Source organism: Drosophila arizonae, chromosome 2, assembly GCF_054131065.1.
Source record: "Drosophila arizonae isolate 15081-1271.41 chromosome 2, UAZ_ARI_1.0, whole genome shotgun sequence".
NCBI classification, from domain to species: Eukaryota; Metazoa; Arthropoda; class Insecta; order Diptera; family Drosophilidae; genus Drosophila; species Drosophila arizonae.
Genome location: NC_142922.1, coordinates 33,910,034 through 33,932,547, shown reverse-complemented (window position 1 = coordinate 33,932,547; position 22,514 = coordinate 33,910,034). Strand labels below are relative to the sequence as shown.

At 37.4% G+C, this 22,514-nt stretch overlaps 1 protein-coding gene across 8 annotated transcripts in view; it reads left to right on the top strand.

Moving 5' to 3' along the window:
- FoxP (forkhead box transcription factor P) overlaps positions 1 to 22,514 on the top strand; it is a 192,996-nt gene that overhangs the window by 18,671 nt on the left and 151,811 nt on the right. For all 8 annotated transcript variants that reach the window (XR_016268517.1, XM_089461915.1, XM_089461913.1 and 5 more), the window contains exons 2-4: positions 4,310 to 4,867; positions 12,630 to 12,807; positions 20,979 to 21,159. Coding sequence is in view for 7 of the 8 variants with exons in the window: in XM_089461915.1 (XP_089318041.1) it covers positions 4,310 to 4,867; positions 12,630 to 12,807; positions 20,979 to 21,159 (917 nt within the window). In the remaining variant the exon portion in view is untranslated. The remainder of the gene's footprint in view (positions 1 to 4,309; positions 4,868 to 12,629; positions 12,808 to 20,978; positions 21,160 to 22,514) is intronic.

Sequence of the window (22,514 nt, the reverse complement as noted above, 5' to 3'; positions counted from 1 at the left end):
TGTTTTTATTTATATTAGTGTAAATCTAATCCGATACCGATTGAATTTGCCGGTTGTTGCTGCGCCATATATCAATAAGTTCGTTGTTACCACTGACCAGAGAACACATAGACTAGACATGTAGTACAAAGTTTTTCAACACCGAAAAATCTGACTCCTAGGGCCTATCAATTTCGTATTTGCTCGGCTCTTCACTTTTTAGGTTCGGGCTACGAAAATATGCGAAGTTACAATAATTCCGCTTCATGCGCTCGACCGAGATGGTCAAATGTTGAATAAAAGATGCCTCTATGCTCAATTTTTGTTCTTGCTCTCTCGCTCTCTCTGCTCTCTGCTCTCTCAATATGTATATGTATGTATGCATGTGAGCACAAGCAGCAGCTCACGAAAATTGAAATTTCTTCGCGTTAGACTGCCGTTTCTTCCCTTACGTGAAGTGTATTCCGAACTCTTCAAGCCGTTTGCCATGCGTTTTCGTTATTATTTGTGGGAAGGGTATGAAAGCGTTGGTGCGCATAATGAAAATGTTTTCGCGATTAGCATGCATACACACTCTCGCTTGCTACATGTACTATGAGCATTTGTATGCCTGTGTGCGAAGCTCTTGCCGCCTGTAGCAATTTTACAGCCCAGCATTTGCATTTGTCGATCTTGTGAAGTGCTCACATACATATGTATGTATGTATATACATTTGATTGTGTGTACGCATGGGTGGCGCTGCTCACAATTATGGGATATAACTTGTAGAAGCACTTGTATGCCTGTGTGCCTTTACATGTGCGTGTGTGTATGCATGGGAGATGAATATTGGCGTGTGCCTCCCTCAACTTAGAATGGTGTGAACGATTTTGGGTTTTATTTGAAGAGGCGCGCCTACATTTAAGTAGCTGATTTTATTTCAATGATCGTGGGCTTGCCTATCAGAATGATTTTTTCTTTTAATGTAGTACTTGGTTAATCCCAGTGGGCGCTTACATTTAAGTAGCTGACTAACTAAAGTAACAAGTTCACTTCCCATTGCTTTTATACGTATTTTTTAATTGCATGATTTTTATGACATCCAACAGATGCACCCTTTAAAATGGGTCCATTTAGCCAGTATATTTCTGAATGTACATACATATGCTTCTTATTAAAAAGATAAATTTCACTTGATTAATTCCAATTTGCCCACTGGGATTAATCAAGTACTACATTAAAAGAAACAAGTAAGAAAGCTCTAGTCGAGACTGCTCGACTACGAGATCCCCTGAACCCTTGGAGCAATAGATATTTCAATAATTTTTCGCGTCTTTCAGCTTACACAAGAAACACGCACACACACACACACAGGCACGTACGCCCACACAGGCATACATACACACACACGCATACAAACACACATACACACACACATACGCATACACACACAAACGCATACACACACACACACATACACACACACATACACAAACACATACACATACATTTACATACATATACACACACAAGCATAAACACGCATGGGCGGCAATGAGCGCTTACTATGAGAACTTAATTGTTTAATAACTTTTTTTATGGACGTACGATCTTCATGAAACTTTCAGATTATGATTATAACATGGATATGCATGTAATTGCCAAAGCACAAGTCTCTAGTATTTGAAATACGCTTTTTACAAAAGTGAGGGTGAGGGGGTGAATTTAAGGGTGGGGGGTAAATTTTAACAAAAACCGAAATTGTATAAATTGCATATAAGCATACATTAAAAATTTGGAGGCTCTAGCAATAAAGGTGTAGAATATATAATTTTATAACTGGTTTTCGATAAGGTTTTTTATCGATAAAAAAAGATCGGGATGAGTTATCGAATTTTAATGATAAACTTGATATGCGCGCTGTAATTACGGACATTTAAAAAAAAATTTGAAGTCTCTAGCTCTTATATCTTCTGAAATCGACGCGTTCATACATACGGACAGACGGACAGACGGACAGACAGACGGACAGGGCCAAATCAACTCAGCTCGTCACCCTGATCAAGAATATATATACTTTGTGGGGTCTGCCACGCCTCCTTCTGCCGCCCATGCGTGTTTATGCTTGTGTGTGTATATGTATGTAATTGTTTGTGTATGTGTGTGTGTGTGTGTATGTGTGTGTGTATGCGTTTGTGTGTGTATTCATGTGTGTGTGTATGTGTGTCGCAGTTCGCAGTTCGTGTCGTGTTTCTTATGTAAGCTGAAAGACGCGAAAAATTATTGAAATATCTATTGCTCCAAGGGTTCAGGGGATCTCGTAGTCGAGCAGTCTCGACTAGAGCTTTCTTACTTGTTTTTGTTGTTTTCGTTCGCCGTTTTTGAAAAAAATCTTTTGTGGCATAAAGCCTATTCTATGTAGAAGCGATCGGCTAAAGAAATTGCTAAAATAACGGTACATGCTAATAAATAGAGCGAAAAGAAGAATTACTTAGAGGTTGTCAAAAGTATTTACACACATTTTTTTTGCGTCTTAAGTATTTACACAAAACTTTTATTGCTATTGTTTGTTTATTGCTATTGTTTAATGTTATTTCTTTTGGACTCTAAATCAATCAGGATATCAGCCAATATTAAATCACAATAATTTTACATCGGGAACACACTATTTCTAGCCATTGACTGGCTACTGCAGCAAAATAATGCTCCTTGCCATAAAGGATCAATACCCACAAAGCTTTTGAGGGACTTAAACTAAGCCATTCTGCCTTGGTTTTCGCGAAATCCGGGCCTTATCAAATGAAAATGTTTGGGTAATGATGAAATCTTACAGATTATTCAACAAGGACCGAAACTGGACGATATCAACAAGGAAATTACCGAAATTTGGGCGAAATTAACAATTGACTTTGCCCGATCCTTGGTGGCATCAATTCCAGCAAGGCATCGGGCTGTAATTGAAGTAAAAGCAGGAATAATTAAACACAAACTTAAATAAATAAGCCCTTTGTTATATAAAACAAAAATCCAAAAGAAATAACATTAAACAATAGCAATAAACATTATTTAAGTTTTGTGTAAATACTTAAGACGCAAAAAAAATGTGTGTAAATACTTTTGACAACCTCTAAGTAATTCTTCTTTTCGCTCTATTTATTAGCATGTACCGTTATTTTAGCAATTTCTTTAGCCGATCGCTTCTACATAGAATAGGCTTTATGCCACAAAAGATTTTTTTCAAAAACGGCGAACGAAAACAACAAAAAAAGGCTCTTTAAGCAGAGCATGTAGAAAAATGCTCGTTGTGTAAATACTTTTGACCACCTCTGTATATACTTTGTGGGGTCTGCCACGCCTCCTTCTGCCTGTTACATACATTTCAACAAAACCATTATACCCTGATTTCCCATTGAAAATGGGTTCAGGGTATAAAAATCATTCTGATAGGCAAGCCCACGATCATTGAAATAAAATCAGCTACTTAAATGTAAGCCCGCCTCTTCAAATAAAACCCAAAATCGTTCACACCATTCTAAGTTGAGGGAGGCATACGCCAATATTCATCTCCCATGCATACACACACGCACATGTAAAGGCACACAGGCATACAAGTGCTTCTACAAGTAATATCCCATAATTGTGAGCAGCGCCTCACGTACACACAATCAAATGTATATACATACATACATACATATGTCTGTGAGCACTTCAAAAGATCGACCAAATGCTGGGCTTCAAAATTGCTACAGGCAGCCAGAGCTTCACACACAGGCATACAAATGCTCATAGTGCATGTAGCAAGCGACAGTGTGTGTGTGTGTGCATGCTCGTCGCGAATTTTCTTTATGCGCACCAACGCTTTCATACCCTTCCCACAAATAATAACGAAAACGCAAACATTTCGCATGAGCATGGCAAACGATTTGAAAAGTTAGGTATACTCTCCACACAGAAGGGAAGAAACGACGAAATTTCAATTTTCGTGAGATGCTGCTTGTGCTCACATGCATACATACATATACATATTTGAGAGAGCAGAGAGCAGAGAGAGAGAGAGAGAGAGCAAGAGAAAATTGAGCATAGTGAATTCTTTTGTTCAATATTTGACCATCTCGGTCGAGCGCATGAAGCAAAATAAAACTGAAGAGCCGAGCAAATACGAAGTGGTCTGGGAGATAACTCCCGAAATAAAGTGTGCAAAACGCTTTACACTACTTATCGGGTCTATGTGTTCTGTGGTTAGTGATATAAATAAGGAAACTTCAATGCATTTTAATTCTGCTTATTCATACGTAAAAAAACAAAGAATAATAAATAAAAAAAAGTTTTAATTGTCTTGTTTCCATTCAGTTTATTTATAATTATTATGCTTCGGTTTCCTGAGGACGGATTTTCTGAAGATAATAAAGGATCTCCGCACATCGATAATCATCAACAAAAAGAAATTTTTAGCAAATCTCTTTACCACTCACCAATATCTTCCGATTTTTGTCCTGAAAAACTTAAAAATAATGGTTTACAAAAGGATGGTGTTCCTATTCATTCATCATATGCAACACACATTATTAAGTCCAGTTCACCAACTTCCAGCGTGGGAGAATCAATATTTGTTCCAGACTTTAATAGTCAAATACCAACATCTAATGGTCAACAAATACATACAATGACGCCAAGTACTGATATCAACTTTTACAGCTTTCCCGAATTTATATCTGACCAAGAAAAGAATATACTGTCAGATTCTGAGAAGATTCTTCGTTCAAAAGAGAATGATATATATAATAACGAATATAATCACATACATGATGTATTTGCCATTCGCAAATATTATCATCCCTTATTCGCTCATGGAATATGTAGATGGCCTGGTTGTGAAGTTGATTTGGAAGATATTGCCTCTTTTGTAAAGTAAGTAGATTTAAGATTATATCATATATAAATTAAATTGTAAATGGAAAATCAGGATATAATGTTTTTGTGAATATGTATGTAACAGGTGTGAATGTGTTAAGTATAAACGCCGATTAGGTAAAAGGACTAACAATATAATAAATAGACTGAACATATCTAAAAAGTTTTTTGCATAGTTAAATTTGATTATAACTATATCACACAACTTCGTATTTGCTCGAGCCTTTACTTTTACGAAAATATAGCAAACCAAAAACATTTAATCGAGCAATTGAAAATGGTTTTGTTAAATATATGTAAGAGGCTAAAGGAGACGTGACGAGTTCAGTCGATTTAGCCATGTCAGAAGATAGTAGAGTCCGTATATGAATATAACAGAATTTAACCGAAGCATATAGGCGTCGAGTCACTCGAGTCCTTGCATGCATATATCTTCGTATCAACACTTCGTATTTGCTTGGCTCCGATGAAGCCTTACTGCGCGCCTTTTCCTTCTTACTCTCCCTTTCTATCTAGGCCCTTTCCCTTTACGAATATATCTTTACCGAGCTGTTGAGCGGGTTCGCGGTAAAAAAAAAAGAAATAAGGGACAGTCAACTGCGTATTAGCTCTCTATTCTCGTATGACCCACTAATATTTGCTATTCTTCTCCGGTACTCTATCTCTCTTCCGGTTTCAAATGTTTGTTAAAATTTACCCCCCCACCACTATAGACGTATTTCTAATACTAGAGACTTGTGCTTTGGCAAATGCATGCATATCCATGTTATAATCTGAAAGTTTCATGAAGAAAGTACATCCACAAGAAAAGTTATTAAACAATTAAATTCCCATAGTAGGTCCAAATTGCAGCCGATGCGTGTTTATGCGTACGTGCGTATGCCTGTGTGTATGCGTTTGTGTGTGCATGTGCGAACAATTATTGAAATCTCTTTCATACTTGTTTTAAAGATGTAGGAGATATAATTTTATAACTAATTTTCAATAAGGTGTGTGTTCGATAAAAAAAAAAATAACGGGATGAATTATCGATTTTTTTGTGATAAACTGGACATACGCGCTGTATATAGGGATATTTGAAAAAAATTTTAAGTCTCTAGCTTGTATATCTTCTGAAATCGACGCGTTCAAACAAGCAGATAGACAGACGGATAGGGCCGAATCGATTCAGGTCGCCCTGCTCAAGAATATATATACTTTGTGGGGTCTGCCACGCCTAATTCGCCGGCAGTGCCATCTAGTAAAACTAAACCAAATTAACAGCAGATGTGATTCAAAGAATGTTCTAGAAGAAGTTTGAATGTATGTGTGCACACGTATACAATACTGTTGTAGCTGCTGCACGTGCGTTTGATAATTGGCCTGAACCGATTTTCAATGGGAAATCAGTGTATAATGGTTTTGTTGAATTGTATGTAACAGGCACAAGGAGGCGTGGTGGACCCCAGAAAGTATATACATATATTCTGATAAGGGTGACGAGATGAGTCGATTTGGCCCTGTCCGTCTGTCAGAAGATATAAGAGCTAGAGACTTCAAATTTTTTTTAAATGTCCGTAATTACAGCGCGCATATCAAGTTTATCATTAAAAATCGATAACTCATCCCGATCTTTTTTATCGATAAAAAACCTTATCGAAAACCAGTTATAAAATTATATCTTCTACACCTTTATTGCTAGAATCTCCAAATTTTTAATGTATGCTTATATGCAATTTATACAATTTCGGTTTTTGTTAAAATTTATCCCCCACCTTTAAATTCACCCCCTCACCCTCACTTTTGTAAAAAGCGTACTAGAGACTTGTGCTTTGGCAATTACATGCATATCCATGTTATAATCATAATCTGAAAGTTTCATGAAGATCGTACGGCCACAAAAATTATTAAGCAATTAAGTTCTCATAGTAAGCGCTCACTGCCGCCCATGCGTGTTTATGCTTGTGTGTGTATCTGTTTGTGTATGTGTGTGTATGTGTGTGTATGTGTTTGTGTATGTGTGTGTGTATGCGTTTGTGTGTGTGTATGCGTGTGTGTGTGTGTATGTGTGTCTGTATGCGTGTGTGTGTATGTATGCCTGTGTGGGCGTACGTGCCTGTGTGTGTGTGTGTGTGCGTGTTTCTTGTGTAAGCTGAAAGACGCGAAAAATTATTGAAATATCTATTGCTCCAAGGGTTCAGGGGATCTCGTAGTCGAGCAGTCTCGACTAGAGCTATCTTACTTGTTACTCTTGCTCTTTATATTATCTTACTTCACTATTACAATTTCACCAATCTATCGCACTTACTCGCTAATTGCGTCTGACCCGTATGACGCTCTGCAATGCTAATGCGTCTGCTCAATACGACGTTGTCTAATCAATTACCTTAATCCTAGTCACGTCTGATCTGAACGACGATCTCCAACTCAATCCTCCCATCTAATCCTCGCTTGGGCTGCTCGCACTCGCGAGCGCCCAATTCACCTTGGCGTTGGCAATGCAGCGCTCTCCGCCCTCGTGAGCTTTCATCACGCTGGGCAAGGTTACACTGCCGATAGCCGACGCGCGCTCAGCCGCTTTTTAAATTTAAATATTAAATCCAATATTCACATTACCTAATATTACATACATTCTAACCATTAAAACTAACAATTACAAACTACAAACTTAACGCTATGCGCTTATATTCTACATATTATATACTACAAAACTATCACTACAACTTATGTGCTACAAACAATGTAAGGCGCTGAATGGGGGATCCGCCTTACAAGCTTCACAGCTGAGCGAATATTGGGATAAAATTGAAGCGGTTAATGTATAGTATACATACACGGTATACTTATTCTGGATCAAGGCGACAAGGTGAAATGATTTGGTCCCAGCCGTCTGTCTCTCCGTCCGTCCGACCGTATGTATGAATGCGTCGATCTCAGAAGATATAAGAGCCAGAGACTTAAAATCGCATATCGAGTTTTTCTCTAAATATCGATAACTACGCCAGATATTTTCTTATCGATTAAAAGCTTTACCGAAAGGTAGTTATTTAAATATATATATCCTAGAGCTTCAGCTTTTAAATGTAGACATATGTATGTATTTTATACAATTTCGATTTTTCTCAAAATGTACTCCCCATCCCTATATTCACCCCCTCACCATCACATTTGTAAAAGGCGTATTTAAAATAGTAGGGACTTGTGCTTTGGCAAATATATGCACATCTATGTTATATTTATAGTTTCATAGTTTCATAGTTTCATGAAGATCGTATATCCCCAAACAAAGTTATTAAGCAATTAAGTTCTCATAGTAAGCCCTCACTGCCCATGCGTGTTTATGCGTGGGTGCTTGTGTGTGTATGTGTTTGTGTATGTGTGTGCGTTTGTGTGTATGCGTGTGTGTGTGTGTATGTGTGTCTGTATGCGTGTGTTTGTATGTATGCCTGTGTGTTTTTATACCCTGAACCCATTTTCAATGGGAAATCAGGGTATAATGGTTTTGTTGAAATGTATGTAACAGGGAGAAGGAGGCGTGGCAGACCCCACAAAGTATATATATTCTTGATCAGGATGACGAGCTGAGTTGATTTGGCCCTGTCCGTCTGTCTGTCTGTCTGTCCGTCTGTCCGTCTGTCCGTATGCATGAACGCGTCGATTTCAGAAGATATAAGAGCTAGAGACTTCAATTTTTTTTTAAAATGTCCGTAATTACAGCGCGCATATCAAGTTTATCATTAAAAATCGCTAACTCATCCCGATCTTTTTTTATCGATAAAAAAACCTTATCGAAAACCAGTTATAAAATTATATCTTCTACACCTTTATTGCTAGAGTCTCCAAATTTTTTATGTATGCTTATATGCAATTTATACAATTTCGGTTTTTGTTAAAATTTACCCCCCACCCTTAAATTCACCCCCTCACCCTCACTTTTGTAAAAAGCGTATTTCAAATACTAGAGACTTGTGCTTTGGCAATTACATGCATATCCATGTTATAATCATAATCTGAAAGTTTCGTGAAGATCGTACGTCCACAAAAAAAGTTATTAAACAATTAAGTTCTCATAGTAAGCGCTCACTGCCGCCCATGCGTGTTTATGCTTGTGTGTGTATATGTATGTAAATGTTTGTGTATGTGTGTGTATGTGTGTGTATGTGTTTGTGTATGTGTGTGTGTATGTGCGTGTGTGTATGCGTTTGTGTGTGTATGCGTGTGTGTGTGTGTATGTGTGTCTGTATGCGTGTGTGTATGCCTGTGTGTGCGTACGTGCGTGTGTGTGTGCGTGTTTCTTGTGTAAGCTGAAAGACGCGAAAAGTTATTGAAATATCTATTGCTCCAAGGGTTCAGGGGATCTCGTAGTCGAGCAGTCTCGACTAGAGCTTTCTTACTTGTTTTATATTCGTTTATTGATAATCTCTATAATACAAGTTGCATGTTGCGTGGTGGCTAGGATAGTGCGCCATGCTTGCGGGACGGCCGTAAAGCATTGCTTCGCAAGCACTGTGCGCTACCTTAGCCTGGGACATTGTTGTCCGCTCTGATGGAGCGGCCTACTGCCTCTTCCAGACGACGCCTCTCCTCCAGGAACCGTCCACATTCGAAAAGAATGTGGTTGGCGTCTTCCACTCGTCAGAATCCTTGTGGCCAAAGCGCTTCAAATAGCTCCGAAAGCATCCATGTCCCGAGAGGATCTGCGTAAGGTAGAAGTTTACCTCGCCGTGTTTGCGGTTGACCCATGGTTCAAGCTCCGGGATGAGCTTGTGCATCCACCGCCCTTTAGCTGAGCTATTCCACTTTCTTTGCCAATGCCGTGCAATGCTGTTCGCCCTGATAGCGTTGAGTCGCGCAAGCGCGTGCGAATTCCGCTCCACGGCTTCGGCGACCAAGTACTCCAATGGTACCATACCAGCTATGACGAGCGCCGCGTCATCGGAGATAGTCCTGAAAGCGCAGCTGACTCTGATTGCGCTCAGTCTGTAGATCGCGCAAATACCCCGGCTGTAGCTCGTCGTTGCCATCGCTCTTGCCCATATGGGCGCAGCATAGAGGATGACGGACCTAATGACGCTCATTAGAAGGAGACGTCGTTGCTGTTTAGGTCCCCGCGTGTTAAGCATAATTCTCGAGAGAGCTCTACAAGAATCAGCTGCCTTTTTATGCACATACTCTAAGTGCTCGCGGAAAGTTAATCTTGTGTCTATCATGACACCAAGATACTTTATCGCCCTCTTTAACGCAATGGTGACGCTGCCGATTTTTATATTGGCAGTTTCCACTCTTGCGACTGCTGACTAGGACAACTTCAGTTTTGTGTGCCGCTAGCTCGGGCCCAGCTCCAGTCAACCAGCTTCGTATGCGATTGATACTTTCGCTGCACATATCCTCTGTATCTTTGAGTTCCTTTCCTATGGCTACGACAGCTACATCATCAGCAAAGCCAATGGTGTGCACACCTGCTGGTAGTTCCAAGCGCAGTACGTCGTACTTGATATTCCAGGCCAGGCCCCAGCACTGAGCCTTGGGGTACTCCAGCAAACACTGTATGAGTTTGGGGACCCTCACTCGTATTGTATACCAGTGTTCTTCCTCTGAAGTAACTCTTTATTGTTTCTTTAAGATATTTAGGGATATTATATAGTGACAGCGCATTCAGTATCATATCTCAACTAACTGTATTGAAGGCATTCTTTACGTCCAAGGTCGCAATAATGCAGCATTGCTTCGTCCCATGCTTCCATCTTGTGCCATGGATGGCGGAAGTGGCCAGACCAACAACTTTGTTTAGCGCATCCGTTGTTGACCGGGCCTTCCGGAATCCAAATTTGTTTGTGTGTGTGTATGTGTGTGTGTGTGTATGTGTGTGTGTGTGTGTGTGTGTGTGTGTGTGTGTGTGTATGCATGTGTGGGTGTATGCGTGTGTATGTGTGCGTGTGTGCGTCTTTCTTGTGTACGCTGAAAGACGCGAAAAATGATTGAAATAGCTATTGCTCGAAGGGTTCAGAGGATCTCGTAGTCAAGCAGTCTTGTTATACCCTGAACCCATTGAAAATGGGAAATCAGGGTCTAATGGTTTTGTTAAAAGTATGTAACAGGCAGAAGGAGGCGTGGCAGACCCCACAAAGTATATATATTCTTGATCAGGGCGAAGAGCTGAGTCGAATTGGCCCTGTCCGTCCGTCCGTCCGTCCGTCCGTATGTATGAACGCGTCGATCTCAGAAGATATAAGAACTAGAGACATGAAAGTTTTTTCCTAGGTCCGTGTATATCACGCGCATATCAAGTTTTTCTTTATACATCGATAACTACTCCCGATTTTTTATTATCGATCAAAAACCTTATCGAAAGCAAGTTATTTAATTATATCTCCTACACCTTTAGAGCTAGAGCTCGCAAATTTTAAATGTAGATTTATATGTATTTTATATAATCTCGTTTTTTTTTTGTAATTTACCCCCCACCCCTATATCCAGCCCCTCATCCACACCTGTGTTAAAGGTGTATTTCAAGTACTTGAGACGTGTGCTTTGGAATGTACATACATTGTCACCATATGATTACGCCCTGAATTAAGATTGTACGTCTAGAAATTAAATTATTTAACAAATAAATTCTTATAATGTTGCACACACTACAGCGCAGCCCAACCACAGTCGCTGCTTACTGCGCAGTTAGCAGAGCGCGTTCTAATACGTGCGTTTTACATGTGTGCCAAAAAGAACTGCACAGTGATTATAATATCAGTTTGGAGGGTTCAGGGTATCTCCTAGTCGAGCAGTCTCGACTAGAGACTTCTTACTTGTTATATCCTGAACCCATTGAAAATGGGAAATCAGGGTATATTGGTTTTGTTGAAATGTATGTAACAGGCAGAAGGAGGCGTGGCAGACCCCACAAAGTATATATATTCTTGATCAGGGTGACGAGCTGAGTTGATTTGGCCCTGTCCGTCTGTCTGTCTGTCCGTCTGTCCGTCTGTCCGTATGTTTGAACGCGTCGATTTCAGAAGATATAAGAGCTAGAGACTTCAAATTTTTTGTAAAATGTTCGTAATTACAGCGCGGATATCGAGTTTATCATTAAAAATCGATAACTCATCCCGATCTTTTTTATCGATAAAAAACCTTATCGAAAACCAGTTTTAAAATTATATCTTCTACACCTTTATTGCTAGAGTCTTCAAATTTTTTATATATGCTTATATGCAATTTATACAATTTCGGTTTTTGTTAAAATTTACCCCCCACCTCTAAATTCACCCCCTCACCCTCGCTTTTGTAAAAAGCGTATTTCAAATACTAGAGACTTGTGCTTTGGCAATTACATGCATATTCATGTTATAATAATAATCTGAAAGTTTCATGAAGATCGTACGTCCACAAAAAAAGTTATTAAACAATTAAGTTCTCATGGTAAGCGCACACTGCAGCCCATGCGTGTTTATGCGTGGGTGCTTGTGTGTGTATGTGTTTGTGTATGTGTGTGTATGTGTTTGTGTATGTGTGTGTGTTTCTTGTGTAAGCTGAAAGACGCGAAAAATTATTGAAATTATAGCTAGCACTCCAAGGGTTCAGGGGATCTCGTAGTCGAGCAGTTTCGACTAGAGCTTTCTTACTTGTTTTAATTAGAATTAGTTATACGCCTGTATTATAGAAGGTACTTTATAGCTTTTTTTTTGTACACAGAAAGGTTTAAGATATATTTGCGTTGTCACTTCCGTACATTGTATTTAAAGTAATACATATCGCATATTATTTATAACATTTTTTCCAACAGACACTTGAATTCGGAGCATGCATTAGATGACAGATCAACAGCCCAGGCTCGGGTACAAATGCAAGTGGTTTCCCAATTGGAAAGTCACCTGCAAAAGGAAAGAGATCGTCTGCAAGCTATGATGCATCATTTATATTTATCAAAGCAGTTATTGTCGCCCTCAAAAGTCGATCGAAAGGTACTTTTAAAATTTTTATAAATGATTTCTTAAGTATGCAAAAATATATTATGTAGTGTATTCTAAGTTGTAAGAATTTATTTTTATTTTTCGGGTGCAACTGATATCTATGTTCTAACGATCAAAAAAATTAATAACTAGAATAGATACAATATTTTCATATCATGCTTTATATCAAAATAAGCCCAACATAAAACGTGAGAATGTAGAAAGATACTAATTATTTCGGCTTTAAAAAAAAAAACAAATAAATAATAAGAAAGCTCCAGTCGTGACTGCTCGACCACGAGATCCTCTGAGCCCTTCGAGCAAAACCTATTTCAATAATTTTTCGCGTCTTTCTGCACGCACACACACACACACTCACACACATACATTTACACGCACACTTACTATGAGAACTTAATTGTTTAATAACTTTACTTATGGATGTACTTTTTTCATGAAACTTTCAGATTATGATTATAACATGGATATGCATGCATTTTATTGAAAATCTTTATAAAATTATATCTCCTGCATCTTTAGAGCTAGAATTTCCAAATGTCAAATGTAGCCAAATCAGCTTTTTTTCTGTCAAATCTGGCTTTTTTGAAAAGCTGATTGCGGGATAAATTCCAAAACAGCGGGCAGCTGGAACTCTGGATTTTTTTTTCAAGAATAATTTGCATTATTTCCGCTTTTTTATTTATTGAGCAAATTTTCGTATTTTGTAGGGATAATTCGTATGAAGAATGAACTTTTCTTCATTGTAGTTAAATCAAACCCAAATAGTTCAGTAATTAAATTTTCAATGAACGAGCCAAGCGATAATAATATGGAACTAACTAAACTAGGATATGATTTATATTTAATTCAGAACAACTTATTGTGAACAACAATATCGAAATTTTTTATTCTATGTAAATGAAACGAAAAGGTTTTTTAACAGAGCTTATAAAGTAATTTAAAAATGTATAAATTGTTAAAAAATATATATAAAAACATGTAAGAAAGCTCTAGTCGAGACTGCTCGACTACGAGATCCCCTGAACCCTTGGAGCAATAGATATTTCAATAACTTTTCGCGTCTTTCAGCTTACACAAGAAACACGCACACACACGCGCACGTACGCACACACACGCATACAGACACACATACACACACACACGCATACAGACACACATACACACACACACACGCATACACACACAAACGCATACACACACACATACACAAACATATACACACAGATACACAAACATTTACATATATATACACACACAAGCATAAACACGCATGGGCGGCAGTGAGCGCTTACTATGAGAACTTAATTGCTTAATAATTTGTGGAACGTACGATCTTCACGAAACTTTCAGATTATGATTATAACATGGATATGCATGTAATTGCCAAAGCACAAGTCTCTAGTATTTGAAATACGCTTTTTACAAAAGTGAGGGTGAGGGGGTGAATTTAAGGGTGGGGGGTAAATTTTAACAAAAACCGAAATTGTATAAATTGCATATAAGCATACATTAAAAATTTGGAGACTCTAGCAATAAAGGTGTAGAAGATATAATTTGATAACTGGTTTTCGATAAGGCTTTTTATCGATAAAAAAAGATCGGGATGAGTTATCGATTTTTAATGATAAACTTGATATGCGCGCTGTAATTACGGACATTTGAAAAAAAAATTTGAAGTCTCTAGCTCTTATATCTTCTGAAATCGACGCGTTCATACATGCGGACAGACGGACAGACAGACGGACAGGGCCAAATCAACTCAGCTCGTCGCCCTGATCAAGAATATATATACTTTGTGGGGTCTGCCACGCCTCCTTCTCCCTGTTACATACATTTCAACAAAACCATTATACCCTGATTTCCCATTGAAAATGGGTTCAGGGTATAAAAATCAATCAAATCAAAACAAACAAGTAAGAAAGCTCTAGTCGAGACTGCTCGACTACGAGATCCTCTGAACCCTTCAAGCAACACATACACGCACACACACAGACATACGTACGCACGCATTGGCTGCTTACTATGGAAACTATGGGCACTTAATTGTTTAATAACTTTTCTTGTGGATAAACTATCTTCATGAAACTTTTAGATTATGAATATAACATAGAAATTAGACGTCTGCATGATTACATTCATAACAAAGCCACATTGAGTACATTCGAATTGAGTAGAATATGATTGAGTGAAAAGGACAGAATGAGACGAATGTGTATACTACTGTTTCGCAAGACGAACATGTTGTGTCTCATGCCGAATGACTGAGTATAACGAAAGAGGAGCAAAGTGAAATGAAAACTTCGAAAACACTCGAACTACTCAAGTAGTTCGAAGAATATTTTGTGTATTCATTTTGTGCTTTGAGAAATTGTGAGCAGACGTGCGAAATGTAAGCGGAAGCTGCAGGAAAAAATGTATGTATTTTTCGGCAAATACCAGCGTGTTGTTTTTGTGTTTTGTTTTGTTTAAAGCTTGTGTTTTTCAGTTTTACTAACAAAATGTGTAGTTGTGACCGTCTATATATGTTTTCTGTGTTGATATTTGCAGATTTAATATTTATTTGGTCAATAGCTTCCAACCCTGATAGCAATAATAAAATTATGTTTTTAAATTCTAATATTATTAATTAATTATTTATAATAAATATATAAGTTAAAAATTCCACAACAAAAAATACATTGCACACATATTTCTTTATTTTTTCCTCTTTCTTTTAACAGATACACACAGCAGAAAACAGCTGACAATATTCGAATGTATTCAATATACAACATTTAATAGCTTCTGCTGCTCACTCACTCACTTCGTTTCTTTTCGGGTATATTTTTGTGCAGCCGAGAGAAACACGACTTCAGTCGCTCACTCATTCTCATTTCGTTTTGTACAAGTTTTCACTCAATTCAATGATGACTTTGTACAGTTGAATGTGCTTTTTTTGCCATTCATGCAATGTATGTATTTGTCAAAGCAGAAGTCTCTAGTATTTGAAATACGCCTTTTACAAATGTGATGGTGAGGGGGTGAATTAGAGGTGGGGGGGTAAATTTTGATAAAAATCGAAATTGTATAAAATGCATATAAATATACAAAAAAGTTTGGAGAGTCTAGCTTTAAAGATGTAGCAGATATAAATTTATTACTGGTTTTCGATAATCTTTTTAATCGATAACAAAATAACGGGGTAATTTATCGATATTTAAAGCAAAACTCGATATGCGCGTGCTATACACGGATCTAGGAAAAAAAAATTTCAAGTCTCTAGCTATTATATTTTCTTGGCAGAAGTAGGCGTGGCAGACCCCACAAAGTATATTCTTGATCAGGGCGACGAGCTGAGTCGATTTGGCCCTGTCCGTCCGTCTGTTTGTCCGTCCGTCCGTCCGTATGTAGGAACGCGTCGGTCTCAGAAGATATAAAAGCTATAGACTTAAAATTTTTTTTCCTAGGTACGTGTATATCTAATAATACTCTAATAACTACTCCCGATATTTTATTATCGAATAAAAAATAAAAACTATCGATTGCACTATCGTCACTATTGATGGTCGGGCACATCTTCGTGTGCATGCAAATACATACATACATACAATAGAGGACAAAAGTATTTTGACAACGCAATGCAAAAACTCTAACCTCTCATTTCTTATATCAATTCATTTAACTCAAGCAAACGAATAGTGCTTGACTTGAGCGAAACTAAAACTGAAATAACTGCCCCGCTCAGAGCGCGAGCGAGCTAAACCATACGCGACAAAACCAATTACTGTCTTTTTTATTGTGTGAGTGAAACTTATTTGCAGACAACAAAAATCGATCACTACAATAAAAACCATAACTTAATAGTGTTTAGGTTTTTGCTTTGAAGTCAATTCAGCTTTTATCTTAAAATGTAATTTCACAAATTTGAATTGTTCAAATTTTTAAAGCTAAGAATCAATCTTTTTTTTGCGACTATCGACCACAATCGATGGTACTATCGACCGCTATCGATGGTTTGGAAATTACTATCGTCCTCAATCGATAAGGCCCACCATCGATAGTTTGGCTCACAGCTAATTTGACCCACGTGAAATAAAAATTTCATCTGCTTATTACTTTTTACTCAATACAAATTTTTGAAAAATTCAAACGTGGAATTGTTATTTCAATATTAAATTAATGGAAAACATAATTTTATTTATATTTAAAAAAACACAGTAAGAAAATAACAAAAGCTAACAAAAAAGTCATAAATTCAATGTCACAGCTTACAATATTCCACAGGCAGCAAGAATAGTTTCCCATACTAACACATATGTAAGGGCTTATACATGCATGTAAAACGGGACTGTATCTAATGATTGACAAAAATACTCAGAAAGAATTGAGTTTCGCGACGCACGCACACAAAAGCACATACACGTAGCAAGGATGTAAATTCGCTCGGCTCCTCACTTTTAGGTTCGGGTTACTAAAATATACGAAAGCACAATCATTTCGCTTCATGCACTCGACCGAGATGGTCAAATGTTGAACAAAAGATCCCTCTATGCTCAATGTTTTCCTTGCTCTCTCTCTCTCTCGATGCTCTCTGCTCTCTCAAATGTGTATATGTATGTATGCATGTGAGGCTCACATTGTGAGCACAAGCAGAAGCTCACGAAAATTGAAATTTCTTCGCAGCAAGAACCCATGCCTTCCCTTCTGTGTGAAGGGTATTCCGAACTCCTTAAGCCGTTTGCCATGCGTTTTCGTTATTATTTGTCGGAAGAGTATGAAAGCGTTGGTGCGCATAATGAAAATGTTTTCGCGACGAGCATGCACACACACACTTACAGTATGCTACATGTACTATGAGCATTTGTATGCCTGTGTGTGAAGCTCTGGCTGCCTATAGCAATTTTGAAGCCCAGCATTTGCATTTGTCGATCTTGTGAAGTGCTCACATACATATGTATGTATGTATGTATATACATTTGATTGTGTGTACGCATGGGTGGCGCTGCTCACAATTATGGGATATAACTTGTAGAAGAACTTGTATGCCTGTGTGCCTTTACATGTGCGTGTGTGTATGCATGGGAGATGAATATTGGCGTGTGCCTCCCTCAACTTAGAATGGTGTGAACGATTTTGGGTTTTAATTGACATGACATGGGTTTTAATTGACATTAATTATGACAGTCCGTAAGACCGACCAAATGCAAATGCTGGGCTTTGAAATTGCTACAAGCAGCAAGAGTAACGCACGCGGGTCACAAATGCTCATACATGTAGCAAGGGACAACAAGTGTGTGTGCGTGCATGCCCGTCGCGAGATCCTATTCTTTATGCGCCTCAACGCATTCATACCCTTCCCATAAATATATATCGAAACGCTAACATTTTGTTTGCATGAATGTCGCAAACGATTTTAAGATTTCGGTATACTTTTCACTCAAAAGGAAAGCGCTGGGACCGTCGCGAAGAAATTTGAATTTTTGTGCGCTGAGCTTCATGATTTGATAGCCCACAGAGAGAGAGAGAGAGAGAGAGAGAGAGAGAGAGAGAGAGAGAGAGAGAGAGAGAGAGAGAGAGAGTTAGAGAGAAAGGGAGAGTAAGACAAAAAACGCAAAGCGCATACATGATCATTTCGTTTGCATGCTTAGAGCGCACTGATTTCGTCGTGCTATCTTTCATTACCCGAGCCATCCAATACGTTGCGGCGTGGAAAAACGTTGCTCTACATGTCTAGTCTATGTGTTGTTTGGTCAGTGCACGGACCTAGGAAAAAAATTTTCAAGTCTCTAGCTCTTATATCTTCTTAGATCGACGCGTTCATACATACGGACAGACGGACCGCCCAAAATCGACTCAGCTCATCGCTCTGATCAAGAATATATATTCTTTTATACCCTGATTTGGCATTTTCAATGGGTTCAGGGTATAAAAACTGAAATGGCTATATTTCTGGCTATTCTTGATCTAGCCTTTTCTAGCAGATTTGCAGGTTAGAATTTTCTTACCCGGAAAAGTTGGCAGCACAGGCAGCCTGTGTGCGAATTTCTTGCTGCCTGTAGCAATTTTAAATCCCAGCATTTGCATTTGGTCGATCTTGTGAAGTGCTCACATACATATGTATGTATGTATGTATATACATTTGATTGTATGTACGCATGGAATGCGATGCTCACAATTATGGGATATCACTTGTAGACGTATTTGTATGCCTGTGTGCCTTTACATGTGTGTGTGTGTATGTCTTTGTTTCTATGCATGGGAGATGAACATTGATGTGTGCCTTCCTCAACTTAGAATGGTGTGTTCGATTTTGGGTTTTAATTGGAGAATCGCGTTTATAGTCACTTAATTAAAAATGTTGCTCTAATTCTGATGTGTATTTAATTTATCTACAAAACGAATGTATCCTTACAAAAATAACATAATTTTTGCAGAAGTTATTAATTAATCACCGCTAAATCAGTCGTTTCGCCCACTGTGCACTGTGTGGGCCTTTACATGCGCGTGTGTGTATGTACATGTGTGTATGCATGGGACATGAACATTGGCGTGTGCCTACCTCAACTTAGAATTGGTTGACCGATTTAGGGTTGGAATTGTAGAATCGCATTTCTATTTAAGTACCTTTTATTTTGTATCAATGATCGTGTGCTTGCTTATCGAAGTCATCAATTCATAAAAACAATTGTTTTAAATAGCAATCTGTTTAATATTATTTCATAAATTTAATATAAATAAAAATAAAATAATTAATATAAAAATAAAAAACATAACGTTCAATATGTAACAAAAAATCAACAAAAACAAAGATTATTTATTAATAACAGTATAAATTATATGAAGGCACCATGCACATATGCATACATATGTATGTACATACAAATATGTACATATGTATGCACGCACAAGCCAGTAACGCAAAAAATGAAAATCCCTTGGCGACGATCCCATTATTGGCCTTCTGATTGATGACTGTTGAAAGAGTTTACAATGATAAAATAAAATTTCAAATTTTTTGTTATTTGTATGAATGATATAAACTGCGTTTAATGAGTATGTTTTTACTTACATGTATACATACACACATACATGCATATGTGCAATTCTTTATTCTTCCTGTCCTGTGCTGTAAATATTGTACGGGCGTATATATGTATGTACATGCATACATACATGCATACATACATACACATACATATATGCATGTATGTTTATAATACGCATGCGTATTATGCGTGTGCCCACATACATTCAGACTTCTTCTAGTGTGTTAGCTGCATGACGCTCGATCGAGAAGTCGCGGTTCGAATCCCGATCGATGCAACTGATGTTAATCTTTTTTAATTGTTTCAAAATATTTTTATATTTTATTAAATGAGTTTGGTATTTTATTTATATTTTTAAATACATCGAAATTGAAATTTCAGCCATACTAAATGGGCATTTTTATTTGTTGGGTTCAGGGTAGTATCTAGTTGAGCACTCTCGACTAGAATTTTCTTACTTGTATTGTATAGAATTTCAATATTTGTTATAATTTATCCCCCACCCTAACCTTTGTAAAAGTCGTATTTCAAATACTAGAGTTGAAGATTAATTTTCCATAGTAAGCCCACATTGCAGCCCATACGTGTTTATGCGTGCGTGCCTATATGTGCCTGTGAGTGTGTGTGTGTGTATTTCTTTTGTATGTAGAAAAACGCAAAGAAGTATTAGAATATAAGTTGCTCGAAGTGTTCAGTGGATCTCATAGTTGAGCAGTCTCGACTACAGCTTTCTTACTTGTTTCTAGATGGCGCTGTGGAAGTGAAACTCTTTCACTTTTGCCATCACAGTTTCGAAAAGTGACGGGGGAATTGTGACTAGCGCGACGCTCGATCGAGGAGTCTCGGGTTCGACTCCAGAGCGCGGAATTTATGTTTATTTTAATTGTTTCAAAGTATTTAATTTTCCCAATTGCAACTAGTAAAAGGCGTTATATCATTATATTTTTCAGGACATAAATATAAATATATTACACTGAGTTTTTCATTTCACTTATATTTTTAAACATATCGAAGTAGAAATTTAAAACCGTACACATTTAGCATTTCTCTTAACTTGGTTAAGGGTAGTATTTAGTCGAGGAGTCTCGACTAGAGTTTTCTTACTTGTTATTAATAATTATTTATATATTTTGTTAGGAAGCTCCTGGAAATGAAATCAATTTGTGCAGTGCAACGTCTCCAATTGTGATAAATAATGTTGCTCGAGCTCTTTATCGATCGCATTCTCCGATTTCCGGTAATCTTCCCATTGCTAATTCCACTTTATCTGTTATAAAAAAAAGAAATAATGAAAAAAATACATTTTCAGTTACTGGTGGTAAGTGAATGTACATAAATAAATATTCATCAATTAGATTTCTTACTTATGTTATTTATTTATTTATTTTACGAATCATTTTCTATATAAACAGATTTATCTCGTTTAAGAAATCAGTTATCTATTCCCGTTTATTGGTATCGATTAAAATCCTTATAAGCCAGTCCGGCTACGAGATCCGCTGAGCCTTCGAGTTATTATTTTGTCTGCTTTTATAAAAATTTCAATGTTTATACTAGCCCTAGATTATTCGGCACTAAGGAGACCCTGACACGTTCTAAAAGTTTGATAAAGATGGAATGAATGGAATATCAGCTCATTGCAGAGTTCAGGGCATCTCCTAGTCGATCAGTTTCAATGGGAAATCAGGGTATATTGGTTTTGTTGAAATGTATGTAACAAGCAAGTTCAGAAGATACAAGCACTAGAGATCTCAATTTTTTTGTAAAATGTCCGTGTATACCACGCGCGCTATCGAGTTTTGCTTTAAAAATGGATAACTACTCCCGATATTTTTTTTATCGATTAAAATCTTACCGAAAATCAGTTTGAAAATTATATCTCCTACAACTTTAAAGCAAATATGTAATGTAGATTTATATGCAATTTATACAATTTCGGTTTTTGTGCTAATATTTTCGTGTGTACGTGTATGTGTGTGTGTGTTTGTGCGTTTGTGCGTGTGGGTGTGTCTTGTGTAAGTAGAAATACGCGAAAAATGATTGAAATAGCTATTGCTCGAAGGGCTCAGAGGATCTCGTACTCGAGCAGTCTTGACTGTGTATATCTATAAACTACTACTGATTATATATAATTCTAATTTATACACATTTTCAACCGAAATATTATCGTGATACACTAAAAAGTTTATTAAATGTTTTGTAATATATCGGGTTGCGACTATAAATTGCGAAAATTACTGATTAAGTCATAAAGGCCTATTTGGCAAAATTTTTTGGCTATTTCATTTCCAAATAGGCCAGATCTAGCCATAAATAGGCGTGTGCGTCCATCTGTCTGTCCGACCGTCCGTCTGTCCATCCGTATGTATGAACGCCTCGATCTCAGAAGATATAAGAGCTAGAGACTTGAAATATTTTTCGCGCATATCGAGTTTCTCTTTAAAAATCGATAACTTGCCCCGATATTTTATTATCGATTAAAAGCATTATCGAAAATCAGTAATAAATTTATATCTTTTACATCTTTAGAGCTAGAGTCGCAAAATTTCAAATGTAGATTCATATGTGTTTTATAGAAAACAGATTTTTAATAAATCTTAGCCCCCACCTCTATATCCACCCCCTTACAATCATATTTGTCAAAGGTGTATTTCAAATACTAGAGACTTGTGG